We start from the raw sequence: 20,227 nt of genomic DNA on the forward strand, positions 1-20,227 counted from the left end.
GTCGTTTAATGTTATCTTCTGATTCTCCAGATTAAAATTAAAGCTTTCATATTTGATAGGAATGATAAGGAAATCTAGGCTACGTTTAGGGCTATGGATGAATAAAATAGTAGGTTAATAACCAAAAAGTATAAACACGGTTATGGTAAAATGTCAAAAAGTCAAGTGGTTCAAAAATGTAGGTATGCAAAATGTTTTTCAAATGTAATATCTCGGGGATAGCAGGTTAGATGACCATGCACTATAGATGGACTTCAATTCCATAACATAACCTGAGGTATGTTGATAGACCATTGCCACAACGCATTAGTCCGCGGAGCTTATTCAATTGCCTGATGCAGTTAAACTGTCAAACGAGATGGCAGATATTGAAATGCTAGAGGTCTAGCGCATATAGGGTACATTTTACGCAATACAGATTAATAATGTACGTTTGTGATATTTAATAAAATTGCAAAAGTTGCAATATTGAAGTGATTCTTTGTTGAAAATATAGGCCTATAAAACGGGAAAAGATAGGCCTAGATTATATATCGACGGGACACTTTTCACGCCATTTCGATACCTAGTGATTTTCGTATGAGGTTGGGTGAGTATTCTCGCTTACCCATAACAACCCTTTTCCTAACCTCAGCCTCCTTACCTGCTGCGAAAATGTCACTTCAGTATCAAAGTGGCGTGAAAAGAGTGTTTCCCATATGTCAACCTTTCCGTTTGATTTCCGATAAAACAGACAATTGCACAAAATAAAATCGCTTATGACTAACGGCAAAATATATAATTATAGCCACAGCAGTTAATATACAAAATCATAATTAGTTAATGCATTGTAACCCAGGGTTAAACAACTAAGCCTATGCGAAATACATTTGGAACGTAATAGACCGTTTTTTTTTCTCTGATGTGGACACCATATTGTGATACGTCAACGGAAAGACAAGTGTGCCCTTGCCCATGCACTCTCTCCCACCCCATACACACTTTTCCAGTATTTCTCTCATCATGTTTTGTGTTCGTATTTCTTTCACTTCGACACGGCCCCCTGGATGATAGGATATCGCCTGTGGCGCGCGAGGAAGAAAAATAACCCAGGATGCGGTGCATGCACGGAATAGTTGACGCCAGTTTAACCTTAAAAAAAACAACAACAAAAAACGACTAATTAGACTGCAAATATCTGTGGAAAAGAGAACAATAGAAAATAGTCGAGCTTATTAAGTCCCCAGGATGGACTCAAAATGATGCCACACAGTAAAACATCTACCTAGGCTACCTCCACTGGGTAGGCATTATTAGCCTAACATGACGAAATTCACAGTAACATATCCCCCTGTCATTGATGTCCTTAATCGACAGTAAGGTGGCATGCCTCAAGTCAGGCAATCTAACAACGTTTCGTCTAAATGGCTACACACAGAGATAATTTCACAGTGAAATGTAGGCTAACAGAAAAGATCATTCTTAACGAGTCAAAGCAGGGGTTCTACTAAGATAACACTACTCTGACTAACATGTTTTAAGATGGTCATACCAAGAATCATTTAGCTTTGGTTAGGGATTTTAAGACCCCTTTAGGTAGGCTAATAAAAAAAAAAAAGAGTATTTACTTACTTGATGAAACATTGAATTTGGCCTTACTGCTATTAGCTTATAGAAAAGCATTGAATAACAGATTCATACATGAAAAAAAAAACGATTATCAAAAAGTTAATCAAAGTCATGTTTATTTTAAAGTGTCTGTCCTATATATGATAGATTAAAGATCAGGAAATATGTTTTTTTTAACACATTTTTTTAAGTAAAAAAACAAACATTTTGGGCCCTAAACTATTTAGATCAATTTGGTACTGGGCTACCTTCAGATGAGTCTTGTAGGTGTCCAAGAGCAAAACATGTGTGTTCATGATAGCCTCACCTTTCTATTGGGCTACACACTAACTGATAATACAGATGAAAGTTGCCAGATCAGTGGTAAGACTTCAGATGAGTTCCATGAAGCGACACTTGTGGGGATAGTAGAGAAAAACGGAGAACAAATTGATTTGTAAACCAAACCGTTCGGATGATAGAGACGTCTTTGTGAGACGTCTCATGATCTGACAAACACAGCCGTAGCTCGACCACCTTCCACCACAGATGCAGAAGGCCGCCATTGGCCAATGCAGTAGATTGAGACGCAGCCCATGCAAAAATATCAGATAAACAGATACCTCTAGCTAGCTTAAACAGAAGGATTTTGATGAGGATTTTTTCATTATGCTAATTCATTAGATTAGACTATAGTTTTTAACTCGAAAATGTGGATGATCACATCAGGCACTGCTAGGCTAATATCCATAACTAACCTTAATGCAGTAGGCTACACTACCAAACAACCTACACCTATAATAAAATACAGGTCTAGCACTGAGGCCTGCACAGCCCACTATTTAGCTATATGGCCTACTCAGACGAAAATCATCAAATTACATTGGAGTCCCTGTCACACTTGGGCTATAAAGTAACAATTATATTCATATTTAATTAAGCTCAAATATGGGATACCCTACATAGACTGAAAAAAAGTAACTTATGCTATTTTTTTGCAGAGACATAGGGAATGCATTGCTATGGTTTAATTCCCATACAATAGGCATATTAGCATTCTGCAAATCTGGATCCAATAGTGAAGAGGTGGAAATATGGCGATCACGTGGTGAACCTGACCACGACAGGAGAGGAGAGTCCAGTGCAGGGGTGTAAGTACAGATCTAAATGATGCTCACCACAATCACTACCAAATACTTGAAACTGTTTGACATGTTTATTTGACCCATGTCTGACTGACAGAGTTGTTCTTTAGGACCATATTCAGGTGAAACCATAGCAGAGGAAAATGGCCCCAGTGACAGACTGTATGCTATAGAAATGACATGGTGATGGAACCAGACAGAGTGTCAGTAGAGAAAGTATTTGCACATGCGGTGTAGTTTGAGATGAAATGGTGTGCTTTTTATATAAGGAGGTTTTATTGGTAATGATTTGCATGATATGTCTTTTGGCATTGATAGTAAGTGTAATATATATAACATAACAATATATAGGTCACAATCTCAAAGTTGAAAACCCCCAAAATTATTTCAAGACTTTTCAAACCAAGCAAAAGTATTTTTCAAAAGTCATTACATTCAATCAACAGAGAAGTTACATCTGCTTCAATTGATTGGACAATCCAAAAATCAGAACAAAGACGCAGCGGAATTTTGTCTCATAAGTTTGGTTCTAAAATATAGTTGTCAGCTCTCCCAAGAAAATAAACACAGTTACAACATAGTAATCAATGAAACAATTTGAGACACCTTTACCTCTGTGTATTATGGTTATGTTCTTCTGTTCCTTGTATGACTGTCTACGGCAGTTTGATCAGCTTCTATAGATGAATCTTCCACAAAGAAAGAGGAGGAGGAAGAAGGAGGCAATTCTGTGCTATACACTAAGGATTGTGGGGGTGGGGGGCAGTACCTGTAGCCCCACAGCACTACAGGGAAGCATGTTTCACACACCTGCACAGAATTCCAGTTCCACCTCGCCAGCCTAAATAAACGAAACTCTCCGGGAGCAGCTTTTCCCTGTTGGACACAGTGATGCCACGTTTTTCCTGCAGTTAACCACCACGCTTTGTGCTGCTCTCTCTTACTACTGTTATTCCTCATCTCAACAACATCTCAATAAAATATGTCACCCCTCCCCCACTCTCCAGTCCCTAAATCAACTGAGTAAAACAAGCCACCCTTTATCAGGTTTTATTTTCCTCACCACCCGTTCAAAATTTGGTGGATTTGGGGAGTTTTACATAGTAGGCCAATGCCTGGAAATATAATTGACATAATATGACTGGGGAATGATATGATATACTGCAACAAAATAGGTATTCATTGTATTACACAATGTTGATGAGGTAACTTCACAGCCCCGTCTTTCATGAGTATTTCTATTGACTGACTGATCATTGTACAGGAGGGTCCCATTAGGCCCAACAGTTCCTTAACCCACCCTCCCTCCCTCCCTCCCTCCCTCCCTCCCTCCCTCCCTCCCTCCCTCCCTCCCTCCCTCCCTCCCTATTACTAGACAGACATGGAACCCTTTAAGGCACATGTGTCAAACTCATTCCACAGAAGGCAGAGTGGCTGAGGGTTTTTGGCTCATCCCTTGTCCTTGATTGATAAGTTAAGGCCACTAATTAGTAAGGAACTCCCGTCACCTGGTTGTCAAGGTCTTAATTGAAAGGAAAAACCAAAAACCCGCACACACTAGGCCCTCCATGGAATGTGCTTAACATCCCTGCTTTAAGGCTAACCCCCAGTCACACAATCACAACCATCACATCATCAGTGTAAACATACCGAACATTCGCGTCTAAAGACGCTCATGGCCATTGTCTTGTCATTTGTACATACTCATTTCAGTCACTGTCATCATGTCACTCATGATGACGTCATCATGTTGACGTATCACTTGACGGACATGCCTCCCATGGCCTCAGTGACTTCACTGTTGACCTGGGCAGCGATGCAGGCAGGGGTCACGTTGAGGTGGAGGTCATACTGCTGGTCCAGACCCAGGTAACTGTCACTCATCAAGTATAGCGTGTAGATACACCTGGAGGGAGAGGAGGGGGTTACTAGGGGAAGTAAGAGTTTGTGGTGGGATATATATCAATGAATCAAACTGTATTATAAAGCCCTTTCACACCGTCAGCTGTCCCAAAACGCCTAAAGTAACCGGGCTGAGACACCAAAGAAAAAATGTGTTGAACTTTTTCCAATTCTTTTTAACATTTCTGTACGTACTTTCCGGTCTTCACGGGGGTGTAGAAGGCCAGGGAAACGGTGCTGCGGTGTCGGCAGTATCCGATGCGTTTGACGGCCAGTAGCTCTCTGCGCTCCACCTCTCCTAGAACCAGAAACCAGCCCTCATCCTTATTCTTGGGGAACCTGGGGGCCTGGGCCTTAGTGTCCTGCTTCCTCTGGAAAATATGACGACAAATCAACTTATCAGCAGTCAACTAACATCAATAATGTGTGTGAGCTCCTTTATACATGTGTGTACGTACCCTCTGCTGGCCGGTGTTGATGCGCTGCAGTGAGACCTGCAGGACGTACTCCTGGTCAGCGTGGACGTCCAGCCAGCTTCTGTCATCCCTGAGCTTCCCCCCGGCCGCAGGGAGGGGGCGCTCTGTCTGCTCCCCACACCCCTCCCACCAACCCTTCACACTCAGACGCACCTCCACCACCGGCAGATGGCTGAGGAACGACCAGGCCTGGAGGAGAGAGGAGAGGGAGGAGGGATAGTAAGAGAGAAACAGAGAGGGGTGCAGAGAAATGAGAGAGGGAGAAAGAGACAAGAAAATGTGTCAGACCGGAGTGCAGAGAGAGAGAAAAGAGGAGGGAGAGAAACAAAGAGCCAGAGGTGAAGAGAGAGAGAGTCAGACTTAAGTGAGAGCCTTGTTTAAGATGGACATATCTATCTGGTAAGACTAGAGCGTTTGATGAAAGCTTGATTCATTCAAACACACATAATTCCCATGGTCTTAGGTGCCTCTTAAAGCTTTGTCACGGTGACTTTAACATCTCTGACTCAAATGGAGAACACAAATCCAAAAGGGGATAGAGAGCAAGAGAGGTAGAGGGAAGGTAGAGACAGAGAGCGTATGGATGATAGGCGTGTGAATGTGCGTGTCTGAGTATGTGTGTGTGTGTGTGAGAGTGTGTGTGTTTTCCTCCTGAAGACCCTGTCAGTGTCAGGGAGGGACTGGGATGAGAGAAGGAGAAAAGCCTCTCAGATTCACCCAACAAAAGCTATTTATGTAAGGATTACTGTCCCCTGGCGAATCAGACTGGGACGTTGCCACGCATCTAGTTATTTAATTAGCCAGGCTGCGATGCCATGGGGGGGAGAGCGTTGAGGGGCTGGGAGGAGGGGGAGCGGGGACACTGATTGGGCAAGGCCGCTGGGCTGGCAGTGGCGCCTGGACGCTCTCATTACAGCTGCAATTAGCACTTAGATTGGTGCTGTAAACCCTTGCATTGGACCGTAATAGGAGATCCTGGAGGTACCTTGGACCACTGCGACAGACTGATGCTTCTCACTGTGTGTGTGTGTGGATGTGTGGGCTGATGTTGGTAGAGTGTGTGTATATGTTGTTTGGTAGTGCTCTGGTAGTGTACTTGAGAACGTTGCATGAATAGAGAGATGAGGCCGACACCTTGGAAGTATTTCACATTATTTCATTGTGGTGGAGGACAATGGAGACTGGAGGGTTCATGGTGAAGAGTATGTACCCCTAGAAAGCCTCTGTTTCTAATGGAAAGTTACACTTTACACATCCAGTATCTGGATGTGTCCTATAACAGTGAGGTGAAGGAACGCAGAATGTTAGAAGGTTGTTACCTGGGAGATCTGATGGGGCTGAAGCTCCTCCCCCACGATGGCAGCGAAGGTGTTCTCCCGCCCCTCGCAGGTGGCAATCAGCTCAGGGAGCCCTTCTATTGGTCCATGGAAGCCCCTGGCCCCGCCCTTCCCTCCCTTGGAGCTGCACCTGCTGCGGGGAACATCAGGGGGCAGATCTAGTCATGTTATTTTAAATCCTAACCACACTTCCTGCTGTGTCGTCGCCACTGGAACCTCTGTCCTCTCTCATCGCTCTATTTCTTTCTCCTTACCATATTTATTGAGTTGGCACAAAATTATTCTTCACTGCAGGACACAGTGTCTCAAATCCACATGGTGTGTATGTAAAAATAATTAAGATTGCTTTGGACACTCACTCTTGAATTTCCTCTCTCTGTGTGTGTTAGTGTGTATGTGTGCACGCGCAGAATGTAACTGATGCTGCTTGATGATAAGAATGCTTGCAGAGTTTGATAGTGTCTGTGGATTATAAAATGGTCCATGCCATAGAGCGTTAATTAAAGAGTCCTAGCCCCATTCTCATCCTGTGTGTGTGTGGGGGGGGGGGGGGCAGTAGAGTCATGTCTACCTGAACAGGTAGAGGTGCTGCTGCTCTATGGTAGGTAGGGTCAGTATAGAGGAGTCATTGAGCCACCTGCCCTGAACGATCATCTGCACCAGGTTACAGATGCTGAGAGCAGTCACCAGCCAGCCCTCATTGGCTGCTACATCCAGCATGGCCTGTAGACAGACAGGAAATACTTTAGTTGAAAAATGCATGCATTTATATGACTATATAACATCCCCCACTGACATCAGTGTGAGATTTACTCACAATGAGTTACGTTACGATTGAGCCACTTTTGCACACTCAAATTCAATATGTCTTTACACATTCATGCACATATGCTAAACATCTACACAATAAATACAGCCCTCAATATCTCTAACACACTCCTCCCCCTCCTTTGCAGGTTGACATTTATTGAGTCTTGTCCTGGAGGCAGAACTGGGGGAAGCTGAAAAGTAAAAATAGGCCATATTGCTTGTTGGTGTTCATTTAAGGTTAGGGTTAGGTATCAGGGTTAGCAGTGTTGTTAAGGTTAAGTTTAAAATCATATTTTATGACTTTGTGGCTGTGCCAGCTAGTGACCACTCCGCAGAGATCCCTCCAGAACAAGATGAAAAACGCTAACCTGCTCCCTCCCTCCCTCATAAGGAAGAGTTTGCCAAGCTCCGCTGCATTCTAACAAACTTAATTAATCAGAAAGTAATTCCCCGGCAGTAACTATGACTAAAGAGGACCTTGAGTGCACAGGCGAAGCCCCGGCAGAGTTAATCAAAATGCTAATGCAGTACAAATTAAAGTAGTACTGATTAACATTTCACAGAAGCTGAAGAAGCAAATGGATGGTGACAGAACTACAGCTGATGTCACTGGAGTCCCCGTTAGCTGGGCCATATGCATTAGGCACCAAACGGAAGAAAACGGACTGAAACTTCACTCCAAAAAGAGACACTTGATTTCATTTTCCGTTGCAAAACGTTTGGCTCTAATGAATACGATACCCTCGCCACATGAGGAAAAAGGCTCTGTTAGCCTGTGAACGAGCAACAGACAATCACTACCAGACACACACACAGTCAGCGCTTTGCAGATCATCCCCCCACACATAAAAAGGCAGCAACAATGGGTTACAGAACCAGACCCTACAGGCAGACATGGACCAAATCTCTCCCAGGCATGGCCAATCACCAGCAGACCTGGAATCTGGTGGCCAGGGCACTTGTTGGGCAGGCCTGGTTGTTAGGAGGAATCCCTGATAAGGCTCATTTTTACAAGGAGTTACAACTTATCTGCACACCTCAACAGCCTCCTGAGTGACAGGGCCTCCTGCTGGTCAGGATCCACATTATGTGTGTGTGTATTCTAAGATTGTGTGTGTGTGTGTGTGTATTGTGTATGTACTGGAACTATCAGCAATAAGTGTGTGTGTGGTGGTTAGGTTAGTGGCAGACAGTGCAGTGTGTCTTGTTAAAGCCATGCTGTCCCTGTGAGGTCCTGTGATCAAACATGACTGTCTTCCTCATCACACTCAACACTTTCATGCTAGGAAGTCAGAAACCCAAAAAGATCAACAATAGCAAAAACATATCCTGATCCATTATCACACTGAAATGTAAATAGTTTCAACACAAGACACCTCCATGCCATGTGGTGCCAGGGCTCTAAAGTGCAACCATTTGGTGGCACATGCTGCTGGATATTTTGCTATGCGATCTGACATTTTATTTTGGGAGCACCAGTGCAACCACTTCCTGTAGCCAGTTAGCGACGCCGAAACAGTCATTTCCAAAGGCTTTCCTTAAATGTTAACCGCAAAGTAGACTTACCTGGAAGAATGACATGATATCTTGATGATTTGTATCAATCAAGTGGTCTTTTCTTTTGCAAACTCTATTACACACGCAGTACACAAACCCCACCTGCCAAACACTTTGACATTTAAATGACAAGTTTTTGTATCAACATTTTAGCTTTTGACAATAAACAAATGTCTTACAGGGTTAAATATTAGTTATATACCACAACATGTGCCTCAAAAGTAGCTAGAATTCATATAGGCCCAATATGCTATATCTCAATCAATTAAAACATATATATATATTTAGGATTTTATGTTGTGCTCCTAACTTCTTAAAAGTTGGGAGCACCAGTGCTACCAATAAAAACATACATTTAGAGCCCTGTCTATATCTTCTCTATGTCATCCCTATGTCACCTCTACTGCACTCTGTCCTGACCATGCTACAAAGTGGCTCCAAGCACTAAGCAGAAACTGCCTCTCTGTGTCTTTAGACAAGCCTCCCATTTCCCATATTGAATGAACAGGGAAGAGCTTTCTTCCACCCAGAACATCTAAGTACTGGTGCTCTGACTGACACATGGCAATGTGCTCAGGGTCTGAATCCCAGGGCTGAGAGAGGATCCATTCTGGGATGTATGAAAGCAAGCTGTTCTTTTTGATGGGAACAAAAGGACAAGAAAACAGAGGAAGTTTTTCAGAGGTGCACTGTTCAGAAAGGAGCAGGGTGGTGGGTGTCCCCAGAGGGATGCAGTGTGTGGTACAGTACATAAACCTACACAGCAGATCTTGCACACACATAGTCAGCCACTAACCTGACAGATGCGTATGGCGTTGTCCAGCACGGTCTTGGTGTCGGTGCCGTAGTCGGAGCAGGGCAGCTGGGCGCGGCTGAAATGGGCCTGCAGCAGCAGGTGGGTCTTGGTGTGGGCGCTGTCGTAGCTGTGGGGGTTGACCTGCAGGGGGAGACGCTGAGCCAGCTCACTATTCAGCTGGTCCTCGTTGTGCCTGACGGGGAGCTCCGCGTACTCCTCAGCATCCTGGAGAAGGGAGGGAGGGAAGGGGGAGTGGGAGGGAAGGGAGGGAGGGAAGGGGGTGAGAGAGGAAGGGAGGGGGAAGAGAGAGGGGGATATAAAGAAAAAGAGAGAAGGAGAGACATGGAAGTAAGCAAGGTTCCCTGCTGTGGTTCTGTGGTTAGATCCTTTGTTTCAGTCATCTCCGTTAAAACAGCTGCATCAGGATCACTGGCTCCCCTCACCCAAGAGAGCTGTCCCCCCAAAATATATTTAATAGCAAAACCTCTCAGCGAATGAAGAAACGTTAAGTTACAACTGTCCAAACCTGCTCATAAAATCCTATGAACAGTCAGCAACTACACAGCAATTTTCCACAATATAAAGTTTATTTTTTAATACAATGTACAGTGGTGGTTCCCTTTCATATTGTTAGACTCTGTGCTAAACTGTGAATGGCTGATGTTGAACAGCCAAACACTCAGTCTAGGTTGAATGTCTAAATGTCTACCAACATCTCTATTCTTCACTCCTCATAGGATATATATAGGCTATATAAAATCATTGGGTCTAGTGTAAAACCATTTGGTCTAGTATAAAACCATTTGGTCTAGTATAAAACCATTTGGTCTAGTATAAAACCATTCGGTCTAGTATAAAACCATTTGGTCTAGTATAAAACCATTGGGTCTAGTATAAAACCATTGGGTCTAGTATAAAACCATTGGGTCTAGTATAAAACCATTGGGTCTAGTATAAAACCATTGGGTCTAGTATAAAACCATTGGGTCTAGTATAAAACCATTGGGTCTAGTATAAAACCATTGGGTCTAGTATAAAACCATTGGGTCTAGTATAAAACCATTGGGTCTAGTATAAAACCATTGGGTCTAGTATAAAACCATTGGGTCTAGTATAAAACCATTGGGTCTAGTATAAAACCATTGGGTCTAGTATAAAACTATTTGGTCTAGTATAAAACCATTTGGTCTAATATAAAACCATTTGGTCTAATATAAAAAACAATGCCCTATCAATCGGGCTGTGTTTAGTGCTGACGGTGTGTTCTGAGTTGAGGCTTGTTCAGGGGAGACAGATGCATGGACACGCATGGCTCTTTTTCTGTGTTACTCTAATTCACTGCAGTACGTTAAGTTTCCCCAACATATTTCCATCAACAGAGGACCAGCGGAGACATTTGTCATTGGGCCTACCCTGCTCTGGACTGTTAAGCTGACATCCATCAGCAGAGAGATGCAGTGTTAGAAAAGAGGGGGATTGAGGAACAGAGGGAACGATGAGGGGAAAAACGGGACTAAAATGATTGATATGGCAAGTGGTTTAGTGTCTGCATGCAGATGTGCAGGGGATAAAGACAATAGATCTTTATACAGAGATCATCACAACACACTAACTGCTAACTCCCCTACTCACTCCATCCAGCAATCCATCCCTGCCTCCCTCCCTTCATCCATCTCTCCTGCACACTTTCTCTTTAGTGACATTTACAGACAGACAGGGAGGGAAAGAACGGAGAAGGTTGGAAAGGACAGGAGAGAAATAGAGAGAGAGAAGAGCAAGAGAGAAAGAGAAACATACTTTTTCCACATACTCTTTCAGTGTGTGTGTGTGTATAGTAGGTCCCTTGTGAACTTAAAGAAGAGGAAATAGTAGAGCTTCAAAGGGTGGTGGGGGGGCGGGGTCTAGCTGGGGGAGTGGACAAGGGATGGGGGGGCTGGCTGGCTGGGGGCATCGTGGGAGCAAAAGAGGGGAAGCTAATGTCTAAATCTTTTCTGCATTTTCAACACATTTCTTTCCCGACAGTTCCTCTCTAATCTGTGATCCTTCAACCTCCCATCGTCGAAATGTCTGGGTGAGAGCCATCATTGAGGGGGGTCAGAGGGTGGAGGGGGCACGGCGGGTTATCTGACACAGCTATGACCGACATTGAGGAGAGGTGTGAAACCACTGTGTCCTAATGATCCCACCAATTACCAGCCACCAATCAACAGCCTCACTAGGAATAACAGACTAAAACAGGGAGTAGAGGGAGAGGAGGAATAGGTACACTCTATTAACAGGGAAAAAGAGGAAGAAAACCATATGGAGGAGAACAAAGACCCAGGAGTAATGAGGGGAGTTAATGAGGCCCAGATAAAGAGGTGTTCATTTGACAGAACGGAGATCCAGACCTCAATCATGGTCATGTACCTATCCTACTGTCCAGTAGTCTATCCCTCTCTCTCTCAATATGAATACAATGGGAGAAGCACATGTAGAAGCACAGTAGTATGGTAAACAAATGACATCGGCCTGCACAATGCCCAATAGACTAGAAGAATAAACTACACACTCAAACATTTAGAAAATAAAATGTAATTCAATGGCTGTAGTCCCACCCTGATGGAGTACAGTCTAGTACAGCCCAGGGCAGTCCAGATGCCCAGGGCAGTCCAGATGCCCAGGGCAGTCCAGATGCCCAGGGCAGTCCAGATGCCCAGGGCAGTCCAGATGCCCAGGGCAGTCCAGATGCCCAGGGCAGTCCAGATGCCCAGGGCAGTCCAGATGCCCAGGGCAGTCCAGATGCCCAGGGCAGTCCAGATGCCCAGGGCAGTCCAGATGCCCAGGGCAGTCCAGATGCCCAGGGCAGTCCAGATGCCCAGGGCAGTCCAGATGCCCAGGGCAGTCCAGATGCCCAGGGCAGTCCAGATGCCCAGGGCAGTCCAGATGCCCAGGGCAGTCCAGATGCCCAGGGCAGTCCAGATGCCCAGGGCAGTCCAGAAGCCCAGGGCAGTCCAGAAGCCCAGGGCAGTCCAGATGCCCAGGGCAGTCCAGATGCCCAGGGCAGTCCAGATGCCCAGGGCAGTCCAGATGCCCAGGGCAGTCCAGATGCCCAGGGCAGTCCAGATGCCCAGGGCAGTCCAGATGCCCAGGGCAGTCCAGATGCCCAGGGCAGTCCAGATGCCCAGGGCAGTCTATAGTAGAGGAGATTGATGCTCTGATGAAGACAATGTCATCATGTTCTGTGGTCATTCCCAGCAGTCAGTCAGACATACCGTGAGGACAGAGAGGATGTCCTGGATGGGCAGCTCAGCCCTCAGCCTCTCCTTGAACATCCTGACTGTCTGGTGCTTCAGGTAGTAGTAGGAGGAGATACGACCGTACGTTAGGGCCTCAATGGTGCAATCATCCTGGAAGGAGGGAGCACGTAGGAGAGGAGACGGAGGAAGAGAGGAGGGAAGACAGAGAGGAGAAGAAACAGGGAGGAGATGAAAGGATACAGGGAGGAAAATAAGAGGAGACAGGTAGGAAGATGGGGAGGAAAGAAGACAAAGAGAAGACAGGAGGGAAGACATGGTCAACTGTACTGATTCATGTTAAATCTATCAACACAAACCACAATGGTTCCCTCAGTATGTACCGGTGTGCCTTATATCTTCACACTGCCTTACTACGACAGGGAAATTCATTAATATGAATACATGTCGTACACACAAACACTCCCCTACCTCTCCTATCTCCATACAGTAGGAACACTCCAGGTCTCGGAGACTCCTCTCCACCAGGTTGGACAGGTACTTGTTGATGGTCTCGTGGCTGATGTCATCCAGGCTGTAGTAACTGGACAACACACAACAACCACGGTTAGTATGGGGCCACTTAGAAATGTCCTTGTTTTCCATGAAAACATACATGAAATTAGTTGCAAAATGAATAAGAAATATAGTCAAGACGTTGACAAAGTTATAAATAATGATTTTTAATTTAAATAATAATTGTGTCCTTCAAACTTTGCTTTCATCAAAGAATCCTCCATTCGCAGCAATTACAGCCTTGCAGAGCTTGATGGTCACTTCTTACATACCAACTGCTCCCACAACAGCTCAATAGGGTTGAGATCCGGGGACTGTGCTGGCCACTCCATTATAGACAGAATACCTGCTGACTGCTTCTTCCCTAAATAATTCTTGCATAGTTTGGAGCTGTGCTTTGGGTCATTGTCCTGTTGTAGGAGGAAATTGGCTCCAAGTAAGCGGCGTCCACAGGGTATGGCATGGCGTTGCAAAATGGAGCGATAGCCTTCCTTCTTCAAGATCCCTTTTACCCTGAACAAATCTCCCACTTTACTACCACCAAAGCACCCCCAGACCATCACATTGCCTCCACCATGCTTGACACATGGCTTCAAGCACTCCTCCAGTATCTTCATTTTTTATTTTGAATGTTCTTCTTTGTGATCCGAACAACTCAAACTTAGATTTGTCTGTCCATAACACTTTTTTACAATCTTCCTCTGTCCAGTGTCTGTGTTCTTTTGCCCATCTTAATCTTTTATTTTTATTGGCCAGTCTGAGATATGGCTTTTTCTTTGCAACTCTGCCTAGAAGGCCAGCATCCCGGAGTCGCCTCTTCACTGTTGACGTTGAGACTGGTGTTTTGCGGGTACTATTTAATGAAGCTAACAGTTGAGGACTTGTGAGGCTTCTGTTTATCAAACTAGACACTCTAATGTCCTCTTGCTCAATTGTGCACCGGGGCCTTCCACTCCTCTTTCTATTCTGGTTAGAGACAGTTTGTGCTGTTCTGTGAAGGGAGTAGTACACAGTGTTGCCCGAGATCTTCAGTTTCTTGGCAATTTCTCGCATTGAATAGCCTTCATTTCTCAGAACAAGAATAGACTGACGAGTTTCAGAAGAAAGGTCTTTGTTTCTGGCCACTTTGAGCCTGTAATCGAACCCACAAATGCTGATGCTCCAGATACTCAACTAGTCTAAAGAAGGACAGTTTTCAGTTGTGCTAACATAATTGCAAAATGATTTCCTAATGATTGATTAGCTTTTAAATTATAAACTTGAATTAGCTAACAACATTGGAACACAGGAGTGATGGTTGCTGATAATGGGCCTCTGTATACCTATGTAGATATTCCATAAAAAATCTGTAGTGTACATGTAACAGAAACTAGGAAGAGAGATTATATATAACATTTAGGAAACAGACAACAAAAAAGCAGCAGCCACGTTTATAAAATATCCTAGTCTATTTAATAGAGGAAATTGAAACTTTATATCAGTTTCATATCTAGTTCCCGACTATTACTCCCAAATCAAGTGACTTCTGATAGGTCCAGAACACCACATGAGCAAGGAATATCCTTTAAAAGTCCCTAAAAAGGAGTCCATCTTTAAGGAAACAGCTGACACATACAATGCTTTTCTACCTCTCCCTTCTCTCCAATAAACCCTCTGTAGCCGCTGCAAAGTTATGCTAAAACAGATAAATACTATTGGACATGTTTAAGATGTGGCCAGTGGCAGTAATAACTCAGCGGTATTAAAGGAGTCTATGGGGAGTCAGTAATATATGTATGTTTTTACTGCTTATTGATTTACTCATAACCCTGCGCTGACCATAGTAACGACTCCATGCTCCCCACACTAACACAGATACACTTCATCTATACAGACATAACGTATATTATCAACACACCTCACAGCACACACACACACACAGTATATTCTCTAGCTAGCACATAAAAATCAATACACAGAATAAACAGCACACATCGATCAAAAGCCACTGCATCATAAGCATCAATAATACCACAGAATAGGCCTGTTTGTTTTCTCTGGGTTTGTTTTAGGGGTAAAATTGAGGTAACAGATAATTATTAAGACTTTAGACAAACTGTAGGTCTAGAGGAACCTTGCCCTTGGGCTATGCCAGCCCACAGCCTGGAACAAACAAAATACCCCCATCACAAAATGATTCCCAGGTTTTGGACCATACAGTATTTGCTGAGCTAAGACAACGCACAGCCAAAATGGCTTCCATGCATGGCTCAGCGGCTCTAATGGGTAAGAGCTACCACATGAGACATGGCCATAAGTGCACACAACTATGTGCTTCATTAACTTCTAATGACAAATTACATTTGAGTGTGTGTGTTCGGGGGTGGGCGTGTGTGTGTAGGTGTGTTTGGTTGTGTGTGTGTAAAGCTTTAAAGTTAGTGGTATGAAAGATGTGATGGTTATATAGCATTCTGAGGAGTTCAAGCTATTACAGGTCATCTGCAGAAGAGAGGGAATTGAGAAATAATATGAGACTGAAACAGAAGGGGAGGGAGAGAGAGAGAGAGAGAGAGAGAGAGAGAGAGAGAGAGAGAGATCGACAGAAAGCGAGAGATAGAGGAGAGAACAAGCGTGTGCAAGAGAGATGGAGGATGAATACCAATGGCTCAGTTAACAGGTAGAAGGATGCTTAATGAAGGTAATTTGACAGTTGCCTCCATACTGATGTATAATAATGTATGTAAACATGGATCCACTCACTGACATAGCCCACTCCTCACATTACCCTTGCATAAAACAATCCTCCTATGATTATTATTCACAATCATCTGTTGTTCTGTTGAAAACCAGAGGAGGGGGTGGGGTGGGGGGAGAAACACAGAGCCCATTGGAAAATAATGCAGCGTTAAAACGGAAACAGCAGTTGGGGAGCGACGGCCATACTTAATGTGGGTTTAATGTTAAGTATGGATGTCATTATCATCACTCCACATGTCAACACAGCCCAGCAGCCAATGCGTTTATTGCTGACCACATTTCACAGCTCTGTACTGGGGTGTGAGAGAGTGTGTGTGTGAGAGAGAGTGTTATGGGCTGTCTGATTTAGTCATGTCCATTAGAATCATCAACATTAGACTCCTGATGCTGCACAAACACATTTATGGTGTGTGTGTGTGTAGCAGCACTGGATACAAGCCTCTCCAGTCAATCATGTCTCCATGAGTAATGGCCGGTGACAAGGTGACCGTCTCCAGGGTTTGCAGGACAGATCAGATGGCCAATTGGCCATGTATAAAATACAGCTGTGACAATGTGCTGTTGGGTGGTACACATATCTAACCCATAAATCACCTGATATTGCCGATACTAAACCAACTCTTTAACAAAATAAATAGGACAGGCTGAAAGGATATGTAGAGCTTGAAGTATAACTGAATGGTGCTACATAACACAATATGTTATGTAGCACAATACTTACATAACACAATATGTTATGTAGCACAATACTTACATAACACAATATGTGTGTTGTGTGTGTGTGTGTGGGTCTATGTATGTACAGTTGAAGTCGGAAGTTTACATACACCTTAGCCAAATACATTTAAACTCATTTTCACAATTCCTGACATTTAGCCCTAGTAAAAATTCCCTGTACTAGGTCAGTTGGGATAACCACTTTATTTTAAGAATGTGAAATGTCAGAATTTTATTAGAGAGAATTATTTATTTCAGCTTTTATTTATTTTATCACATTCCCAGTGGGTCAGAAGTTTACATACACTCAATTAGTATTTGGTAGCATTGCCTTTAAATTGTTTAACTTGGGTCAAACGTTTCAGGTAGCCTTCCACAAGCTTCCCACAATAAGTTGGGTGAATTTTGGCCCATTCCTCCTGACAGAGCTGTGGTAACTGAGTCAGGTTTGTAGGCCTCCTTGCTCACCCACACTTTTTCAGTTCTGCCCACACATTTTATATGGGATTGAGGTCAGGGCTTTGTGATGGCCACTCCAATACCTTGACTTTGTTGTCCTTAAGCCATTTTGTCACAACTTTGAAAGTATAATTGGGGTCATTGTCCATTTGGAAGACCCATATGCGACCAAGCTTTTAACTTCCTGACTGATGTCTTGAGACGTTGCTTCAATATATGCACATCATTTTGGACCTCATGATGCCATCTATTTTGTGAAGTGCACCAGTCCCTCCTGCAGCAAAGAACCCCCACAACATGATGCTGCCAACCGTGCTTCATGGTTGGGATGGTGTTCTTTGGCTTGCAAGCATCCCCCTTTTCCCTCGAAACATAACGATGGTCATTATGGCCAAGCAGTTCAATTTTTGTTCTCCAAAAACTAATGATCTTTGTCCCCATGTGCAGTTTACAACCGTAGTCTGGCTTCTTTATGGTGGTTTTGGAGCAGCCTTCCTTGTTGAGCCGCCTTTCAGGTTATGTCGATATATAGGACTCGTTTTACTGTGGATTTAGATACTTTTATACCTGTTTCCTCCAGCATCTTTGCTGTTGTTCTGGGATTGATTTGCACCTTTCGCACCAAAGTATGTTCATCTCTAGGAGACAGAACGCGTCTCCTTCCTGAGTGGTATGACAGCTGTGTGGTCCCATGGTGTTTATACTATTTGTACTATTGTTTGTACGGATGAAAGTGGTACCTTCAGGCGTTTGGAAATTGCTCCCAAGGATGAACCAGACTTGTGGAGGTCTACGATTGTTTGTTGTTGAGGTCTTGGCTGATTTATTTAGATTTTCCCATGATGTCAAGCAAAGAGGCACTGAGTTTGAAGGCAGGCCTTGAAATACATCCAAAGATACACATCCTATTGACTCAAATTATGTCAATTAGCCTATCAGAAGCTTCTAAAGCCATGACATCATTTTCGGGAATTTTCCAAGGTGTTTGAAGGCATAGTCAACTTAGTGTATGCAAACTTCTGACCCACTGGAATTGTGATACAATGAATTGTAAGTGAAATAATCTATCTGTAAACAATTGTAAAAATTAATTGTGTCGCGCACAAAGTAGATGTCCTAACCGACTTGACAAAACTATAGATTGTTAACAAGAAATTTGTGGAGTGGTTGAAAAACTAGTTTTAATGACTCCAACCTAAGTGTACGTAAACTCCCGACTTCAACTGTATGTATGCATGTATGGTCTGGGAGGCCTGGGTCAGGACTTAGCGGTAAATGTGGGCTGACAGCCGTGTCAATGCCAGCAGTCTGGAATGTTTTGTAATCCTCGTCCTCAACGCATAACAGATGTCTCTGCAGCACAGTGCTTCCTTCTACCCAGCCATCCATTAGAGGAGGATCAGTGTTTGTGTGTGTGAGAGTGTGTGTATGTATGTATTGTATATGTGTGTTCGTCCCTGCATGTGTGCACATGTGTTGTTGCAGGGAGACAGAGTGCTGTTGTGGCTGTAAATCATCTGTGTAATCACTAACTAAGGTTTGGTGGCTTTAAACTCTTAGTTATTCAGATAGACCAGAAACACCCCGTCTAGAATATCAACTATATTTAGCATCTTAGTGAACTGATAATTGGTATACTTAAAAGATCCCTCCAGATGAAGTTTGAGTCACTATTACGACTTAATTCCTGTCCTAGTTCCACCCTCAACACCGACGTATGGGTCCTTATAAATATTGATTAATCGGGTGTGCATATTTCCACCTTCCTCCGTGTTCGCAGCCCATACGGTCTCTGGCACTTGTAAACACACCAAAAAGACAGGATCAGAGTAGCTTGGCTAATCGCTAACTTATGGAGCACAGCACAGCTAGGTAGGTAGGATAAGGTGGAGGACCATCCACTCTCCCCCCACATCTTCTGCAATGGAATTGATGAATACAGAGATCAGTGCTAATATTGGAGTTTTACCGTTGAAGCTAGAGGCTAGCTAACCTACTCGCTGGACCAATAAAGCTAGCTAGCTACCGGTAACTATTAGCAACTGCAGATAATTGTTTCCAATGTTGTTTCAAGGATAAGAGTATCTGTAACTATGCTAGCTACCTTTCATCAGTTTTTTGATAACCTCATTATCTGAAGCAAAAATGTTAGGTAGTTCACTAGCTACTGTACACAAAATCTGGCTAGCTAACTAAATAACAGTTGGAACGACCAAGCTGTCATGTTTACAAGTATGCACACTAGCTGGCTACTAGATTACCAATATAACAGCTGGCCACAAATCTTTTTGTTGGGAGCCAAGGAAAGCAAATATTGCTTTTATCAGTGATGGAGACTAGCTAGTAGGTAGACCAATACTTTTATAGCAATATAGCTAGCTACTAATACAATAGCCCAATTTATTGCACACTGTTTGGATGAGCAGGTTAGAATAAGGCCATCACTTGGTCAAATTATAAACCATACGCCGTACCAAATTGGAGTCCACCTGTGGTAAATTCAATTAATTGGACATGATTTGGAAAGGAACACACCTGTCTATATAAGGTCCCACAGTTGACAGTGCATGTCAGATCAAAAACCAAGCCATGAGGTTGAAGGAATTGTCTGTAGAGCGCCGAGACAGGATTGTGTCAAGGCACAGATCTGAAGATGTCTGCAGCATTGAAGGCCCCCAAGAACACTGTGGCCTCCATCATTCTTAAATGGAAGAAGCTTGAAATCACCAAGACTCTTTCTAGAGCTGGCCTCCTGGCCAAACTAAGCAACCGGGGGAGAATGGCCTAGGTCAGGGAGGTGACCAAGAACCCGATGGTCACTCTGACAGAGCTCCAGAGGTCCTCTGTGGAAATGCGAGAACCTTTCAGAAGAACAAACCATCTCTGCTGCACTCCAGCGGTCAGATGGAAGCCA

General features: G+C 43.8%; 1 protein-coding gene across 2 annotated transcripts in view; it reads right to left on the bottom strand.

The window, feature by feature from the left end:
- Positions 1-4,093: 4,093 nt before the first annotated feature.
- The window catches only part of ascc3 (activating signal cointegrator 1 complex subunit 3), a 142,490-nt gene continuing 126,356 nt past the window's right edge, over positions 4,094-20,227 (bottom strand). For both annotated transcript variants that reach the window (XM_031787055.1, XM_031787056.1), the window contains exons 36-43: positions 13,318-13,429; positions 12,865-12,999; positions 9,611-9,835; positions 7,019-7,170; positions 6,430-6,580; positions 5,093-5,299; positions 4,830-5,005; positions 4,094-4,638 (exon numbers count right to left, since the gene is read on the bottom strand). In XM_031787055.1, coding sequence (XP_031642915.1) covers positions 4,491-4,638; positions 4,830-5,005; positions 5,093-5,299; positions 6,430-6,580; positions 7,019-7,170; positions 9,611-9,835; positions 12,865-12,999; positions 13,318-13,429 — 1,306 coding nt within the window. In that variant the 3' untranslated portion in view covers positions 4,094-4,490. The remainder of the gene's footprint in view (positions 4,639-4,829; positions 5,006-5,092; positions 5,300-6,429; positions 6,581-7,018; positions 7,171-9,610; positions 9,836-12,864; positions 13,000-13,317; positions 13,430-20,227) is intronic.

The sequence above is a fragment of the Oncorhynchus kisutch genome, linkage group LG13 (genome assembly GCF_002021735.2).
Source record: "Oncorhynchus kisutch isolate 150728-3 linkage group LG13, Okis_V2, whole genome shotgun sequence".
NCBI classification, from domain to species: domain Eukaryota; kingdom Metazoa; phylum Chordata; class Actinopteri; order Salmoniformes; family Salmonidae; genus Oncorhynchus; species Oncorhynchus kisutch.